This window comes from Triplophysa rosa, linkage group LG11 (genome assembly GCF_024868665.1).
Source record: "Triplophysa rosa linkage group LG11, Trosa_1v2, whole genome shotgun sequence".
NCBI lineage: Eukaryota > Metazoa > Chordata > Actinopteri > Cypriniformes > Nemacheilidae > Triplophysa > Triplophysa rosa.
Genome location: NC_079900.1, coordinates 20552835 through 20560061, shown reverse-complemented (window position 1 = coordinate 20560061; position 7227 = coordinate 20552835). Strand labels below are relative to the sequence as shown.

The 7227-nt window shown below is 37.2% G+C and overlaps 1 protein-coding gene across 3 annotated transcripts in view; it reads left to right on the top strand.

The window, feature by feature from the left end:
• Positions 1-216: 216 nt before the first annotated feature.
• Positions 217-7227, top strand: part of ttyh2l (tweety homolog 2, like) — a 44798-nt gene continuing 37787 nt past the window's right edge. For 2 of the 3 annotated variants that reach the window (XM_057346932.1, XM_057346933.1), the window contains exons 1-2: positions 218-728; positions 5167-5339. In XM_057346932.1, coding sequence (XP_057202915.1) covers positions 600-728; positions 5167-5339 — 302 coding nt within the window. In that variant the 5' untranslated portion in view covers positions 218-599. Of the gene's footprint in view, positions 729-5166; positions 5340-7227 lie in introns of all 3 variants that reach the window. The other variant, XM_057346934.1, reaches the window with a different exon arrangement.

The following is a 7227-nucleotide window of genomic DNA, read 5'->3' as shown; positions in this document are numbered from 1 at the left end:
TGATATGCATTCTTTAGTCTGTGATGTGTGTAAGGTTTTTCCGATCTCTTCAAAGAACAGGGGGGCATTTTCAATAATCCTAACATTCTATATTTTATATTGTGGAGTGGCACAACACACCTGCTTTAACCTTCACACCTGTGGACAGTCAACACTAGGCGACTCCGAGCTGTAAACTGGAACATTGACAAACTGTAGCAGACCAGACGTCTAACTTGAGTCAATGTAAGGAACGACGCAACTAAGTTTCTGGTTTGTCGCGTTTGGGTCAGGTCGGGAGCGCGTGTGTGTTGCGCTGCGCAGGCGCAGGAGTCACACGAGTGGAGTCTGTCAGTGTCCGTGAGGTTTGAGCTCACAGCTGATCACTCTGCATGGAGTTACAAACACAACTCTTGTGTTATGCATCCCTTTACGCGCAAGAAGTCAGGGGAAATACTTCCGTGCGGTGTTTCCCTGCCTGATCATCCTGTGTTGTCGTCGGCTGACGGATCTTCAGTGTGTTTGCTGTTGTAAAGTGAAGAGTGAGAGCGGATTAACGGGGCGGTCGGGCTTCGGTTTTCGGGTCTTGGGATCAGCTGTTGTCGGGTTTCTCCTCCGGGATGGCCCTAGCGCGACAGGACTACATTGCCCCGTGGTGGACCTACTGGCTGCACAATTTCCCGCATGTTAACTTGCGTTTCCAGTCGGTTGATAGCGACTTTAAACCGGAGGACACCAACTATCAGCAGGTGAGGTGGTTTAGTGGACTTTTATCAGAATCAGAAAGAGCTTTATTGCCAAGTATGTTTGCACACACAAGAAATTTGTTTTGGTGACAGGAGCATCCAGTACACAGAAACAGCGACAACAGTACACAGAGACCATAACGCAATAGAATACAGTACACAATGATTTAAATAATATGGGTATAAAAAATAAGAAATACAATACAATAAACATAAGATAAAGATATAGAGAGTAAAGCTATGGGGGGAAATCCTATAATATCAATATTGTTGTAACATTGTAAAATATAGTATATCTTTTCATGGTAACACTTTAGAATAATGGTCCGTTGTTAACAAGTAACTATGCAGAAAGTAATAGGCAGTACTACATTAACACTTACCTTAATACTATTAACTAATATAGAAGCAAGATTAACTAAGCAGTAAGTAATAGCTAATTTAGGACAAAGGTAGTTCCTTATTTGGTATTTGATAATTACTAAAGAAAAATGCCATCATTGACAGCTACTTGCGAACTATGACCAATTAATAAAGAAAAAACAATTAATTACTAATCTCAACATTAACGTACATAAAGTGAAAAAATAGGTTGTTTGTGGAAACTAATTTATGAATAAATACAAATACCAAAAGCCAAATACCAAAACATGAATGGATATATTCTACATATATAGCCTATCCATAGAGATATATTTCATGTAGTACTGCCTATTACTTTCTGCATAGTTACTTGTTAACAACGGACCATTATTCTAAAGTGTTACCCTTTTCATATGGTGTCATTTTAGTTAATAAATGTATTTTTTTCTTGACAAACAAACAAACGTTTTTGCGTGTTCATTCTTTATGAAGTTCAATAGCTGGGATCAAAGGGATGACACCCAAGGCCTGTTCATGTGTAAAAGCTTAGTGTTTAAAACGTGTTAATACACGGCTCATTGAAATGCTTGATTCTGATTGGCTAGTCGCGACATTTGCAGGTTCGTTATTCCCAGATAACAACCGCTCAAAACTAATAACACACGGTAACCCGAATGCAGCAAATCATTTTGACAGGTTTTTTAATTTAAGTTCAATAAAAATATGTCTTTTAATAACATATATGGCATTATATTTACAAACGATTAAACCAAATTGCCTGTTCGTGACATATGAACGTCTTTTTTTAGCTTAAAATTGAAAGTAAAGGACTTTTCCTCACGGAAGGTCTGCATTCGCGGTAATAATTAGCTAATAAAATATTTCAAATTCACATTTCATGTCCATTTTTTTTCTCATGTGGCAAGTAATAAGCGGGATAATGTACAGGCAGCCGGCTGTTATCGTGAAATAAGCCCCTTCGGTGTGATACAAGACCCTCAGATTCGCGTCGGGCCCTGATCACACTGTCGGGGCCGGCTGCCTGTACATTATCCCTTACATTTTGTCTCAGAGGGGCTGAAGAGTGTGTCCTGTAGTTTATATGAATGCTCTATTGATTTACAAAATACTTTTAAATGTAAGGAAAGAACTCCAGAACTGAAGTGTTCTCTTTAACGTGCACACTAAACATCCTGGTACTTTTCATTTTAAATCTATTAATTTTTTATAAATATCTGAGGACTGTATAAATGGACCATATCTGTCAAGTTAATATCATGGTTTCTTTTCAAACTCTACTGATGCTTTATGTTCTGATATACAGATGATGATTGTGTTTATGTCCATTCTCTCTGGCGACATAGTTGTGCCCATAACTGAATGGTACAAAATAAGCCAGACATAAAATAGCTCAAACATGGTCATAGGATCCCAAACACACAACTCACATCTCTATCAAAGAAGCTCTTTTTCCCCTGAAAGTGATTTGTACTTTAGCTGGAGATATTGTCTCCAGAGAAACATTTTCCGCATTGATTGAGTCAATACTTCGGCTGGTGTTTTTTATAAAAAAGGATATTACATGCCTTGTTCAAGGTCATATTTCTCTGGTTCACTTGAAGAAATCAATGGAGCAGCAACACAGGTTGTTTATGGAACAAAACGCTTGTCAAATCTTTATCTGGGTTAAAATTTTTCTTGCAATTGCTTCTTTGACATCAGTTTTTCAATTAGTATGTGACTACACAGGTTTGGAATTAACATTGTCACGTGGGAAATGTTGTTGCAAATGTGATTAATACTTTTCATTAATTGTTAAATAGTTTGTCATGTTGAAACAGTGACATTAACATTCAAAAGTTTGTTCAATATTGGCGGTATATAATTATGTAAATACCACAGTAAAAGAATATGGTAATTATTCAGCGTTACGGATGATGTTGTCACTGGTGCCACCACAGACCACACTACACAACAGTGTATGCAAGCACATCACATACTGCTGCGGCTGTAGGACATGTGTCATTTTTCTTTGTTTGCCCTTCTGAATTGGTCGACATCTCTATTTCATGTTTTCATCATCGCTGGCAGTGGCAGGAAGTTTGGTTTAATGTTGTGGTGCGCATTCATTGGCCTCTTCTGTTAAACATCCTGTGACAAAAATTTGACAATTATAGAGATCAAACAATTGTATTGTGGGTAATGATCGCCTGCAGCGTTTAATACACAACCATACGCTTGCTGGTCATTAATCCAATTGATGATGCTGAAAATAAGTTGTTTTAAAAAAAGTGCTAACTTAATAATAAAGTAAACAGGGGAAAATGCTCAGAGGTTACTGCATCTTTGCAGAATCAAGTTATTGGTTCTTTTTCACTTTGAAACAGATCTCAGATGTTGTTCCTGAAATAAAACAGTAAAGATTACAGAACAATAAAGTGAATGAGACAGAAAAAGGAATCTGAATGAGAAATATTTAAAGGGACAGTTCACCCAAAAATAAACATTCTGTCATCATTTAATCACCTTTGAGTTGTTCCAAATCTGTATAAATGTCTTTGTTCTAATGAACACAGAGAAAGACATTTGGAAGAATGCTTATAACCAAACCGTTTTGGAGCACTTTTGACTACCATTGTCATTTTTCCTATGGTAGTCAATGGTGGCCAAGATATGTGGTTACAAGCATTCTTCCAAATATCTTTCTCTGTGTTCAACCAAACAAAGACATGTATATAGATTTGGAACAACTAGAGAGTGAGTAATTCATGACAGAATTTTTATTTTTGTGTGAATGATCCCTTTAGAGTTCTTTAGATGGTCTTTTTCAGATATTCTGGGGTCGTTTTCAGTAGACAAATCCACAAAAACAGTTTAAGCTTAAGCAAAACATTTCATTTGCTCTCACATTTATTTTTTGTTGTGTAGATGAAAAAATAGAGATGTTAAAAAATAAAATTTATTTTTGTATCTCTCTGTCTTGGGCAGAGCCTATAATCTTGAATCAGAGAGAACTTCAAAAAGACTTTTAATTCTGAGTCGACTGCAGTAATATATCGCTGTTGTTCTTCTAAAACCTCACATCTCCATATTTCGTGATTTTTTTGTTGTTGCCATAAATCATTATTATTAGTCACCCTTTATGTTTGTCACTGGGTTTTGTAAATATCTAACCAATAAAAATTATTAAAAAGTGCTTGTCAACTTTGACAACACAGTATTTAATCATTTAAAAATGTGTGTTTTTTCCATTTCCCAAAAAACATCAAGTTTTGACAGCAACGATATATGGCTTTAAATATTATGACAAATCTAAACTGTTTGCTTTTGCCTATAAATCTATCAAGGTTTTATTTTATGGTCTGTTTAGACCACCAAGTGGAGTAAAAACAATTACACTCTACTCTTAGGGATTTTAGTAAATTCACTCAGGATTTCCCAAGACCAATGCGATTCATTTAATGCGTCAAATCAAATTCACTGTTTTCAGTTTTCAGCTGATGTAACCACAGTTTTTTGGCCCCTTGGCATGACGTAAGAATGAATAAATGTTGATGCAGTATATTTTTTGTTATCATCGTAAAGAGCAGAATCCAGTGATGGTGTTTTCCCAACTTTCTGATATCTGGCTTTCTTCCGTCCTCATGCTGGATCACAAGACCCCAGGGTTGTCGTGCTTTACTCACTTATCACATGATGTTCAACTCAAAGACGGATCGTTTCTCTTTAGCCTTAGTGCATGTGGGTTACCATGACTACGTGCATGGGGACCTAAGCTCGCCCTCATAACAACCATTGTACCATTTATCCACCCACAGCTGTCATGTACCATTCGAGGCACAACATCAAGACGCCAAATCACACTCCTCCATTCCTCTGTTCTTCTACATACTTAAAACTCCCTCTGTCTTCAAAAATACCATCACAAAGTTGTGTGTGTGTGACATTCAGGAGTAGCTCCATTTACAATTTCTCTTTCGTATTGTGATGACATCAGCGATGACAGGTAAATCAATCCTTGATAAAGGGCCGTTCTACTTTCTGTTTCATTTGTCCGTGTGTTTGTTTCACTCTGCAGACTTTGATCTTCCTGGCCTGTGTTTCTGCCGTTGGTCTTGGCCTGAGTCTGCTGGTGCTCTCTGTGTATCTGACCTGCCTGTTCCGCTGTCAGAGGAAAGAAGATGAGGAGGTCAAGAGACCCGAAACCTGCTGTGTGACATGGGCTGCTGTTATCACCGGCCTGGTCATATGGTGAGTAAAGTCATGTTTTTGTTTTGTGTCAACCGGGGCGCGTGCGGTTCTCCATGTGATGACTGATTTCATTCATAGTTTGCCACTTGTGAATGACAATGTCTTTGTAAATACAAACACTTGTATAGACAAGTGATTCTCAGACTTTTTCGTTGTAAGGCCCCCTTTGTGTAGAATGCATTGTTTTGTACCCCCCCAATAAATACTTAGAATCTTCAACTTAGAATTTTAATTCAATCAAAAACATATTCAGTTATACAATACTGGAACATCAATTCTTTTGGTTGATGTTTAATTGCATAAAATCTATGATAAATTTCTATACTTCTACAATGCTACAAAACCTGTGGCCCCCATGGATCCATCTTAGGGCCCCCCCAGGGGGCCACGGCCCCCAGTTTGATAATCACTGGTCTAGACACAAAATTATGCAATTGACAAATGATTTCATTGAAATTTTACACATACATTGCAAAGTTGCAAAGAGTCATTTTAGGGATAGAATGAAATTTCGTTAACCTTTCACCTTTCATTTAGTATATCAGTGTATTGTGCCAGGCAGGGATAATGTTGCATTTGGATTGGATTTGTTTTTTTTGCAGTGGGTACATGTATGAGACATTAGTTAAGGAGGAGATATTTATAGTATTTAAGCCAGATACGCTGTGACCTTACGCTCACTCCTCTGATCTCACAAATGGAGGAGGATGTCAGAGCATGAACCTCTGCTTTCAGCACTGATTTGCAGGAAGTAGGATGGAATTCGAGAGAATTAATCCTCCTCCACCTCTGCTCTCTCTCTGAGCCGATATGTTGCAGAAATTCATTCCTGGGCAGCCAGCGTGCACCTGTCACGAAACGTGTTGTTGTTCTGTGTATTTAATTCAAACGAACGGGCGATCAAAACCACATCAGGATCTGTTATGCGTGGGGTCTGATGTTGATCATTTTAGTGCATTGGGGACTTTCTTGTTTATGCAAAACTGTGCCAGAATGGATAACAGGTTTTTATATGAAAGTTTAATGTTTTTATTTGGCTTTTTTATCCAATGCAACCAAACTTGATGAATGTTTTATCAAATTAATTTTATGGAATCAATCCCATGATCATATGTTGCTATGACCATGATGTACTGTTTGAGCTTCAGGAATTAAACTTATATTTGCCATAAATTAAATAAAGTTTACGTGGAATTTTTTACAATAGCTCATTGTATTGGCTAATAAAATTAACTATGTTTAATAACAGCTTCATAAATGTCATGACTTATATATATATGTTATTGTTCTTCAAATTAAAATCCTGAGATTGGAGACTGACTGTTAAAATAAATTAAAAGACACCAAACGTGTAGGCTACTATATTCATGGAAATTGATATACTGTCTCGGATAATCAGATCAGATAAGTGCCAATATGTGTCTAATATATCATAATACCGTGACCAGGTGTAAGTCTTCAGATATCTGTGTCTTCACCTAAAGTTAATGCCCTCAGAAAATCTCAAAATCAATCCTCTTAGGGGGCTCAAGACCCTGTGGTCAGTTTCCCTCTAGAGCATTGGAGGGATAGCACAGTGCTAACACTGTTTGTTTTTTATTAAACCAATAAAAGAAGACAAATGCTTTTATGCCAAAGTGCTAAATTGAATTTGCAGAGGTTTCAGCTTAAACTTGTGACAGTCATGAAAGTTTAGAGTCCGGATTGAGTTAACATTCCAGTCGTGGACAGAAGGTCATTTGTCATGCTAAGTGCTGTTGCGTGATGTTGCTTAGCATAAAGTCCTGCTTAACCCTTCACCCCTGACACTATAGTGAATAGCCAGCTTCTATAAAGACTTCAGTTTTATTCTCAATTTATGACTTTCGTATTCATTTTTGACACTGTA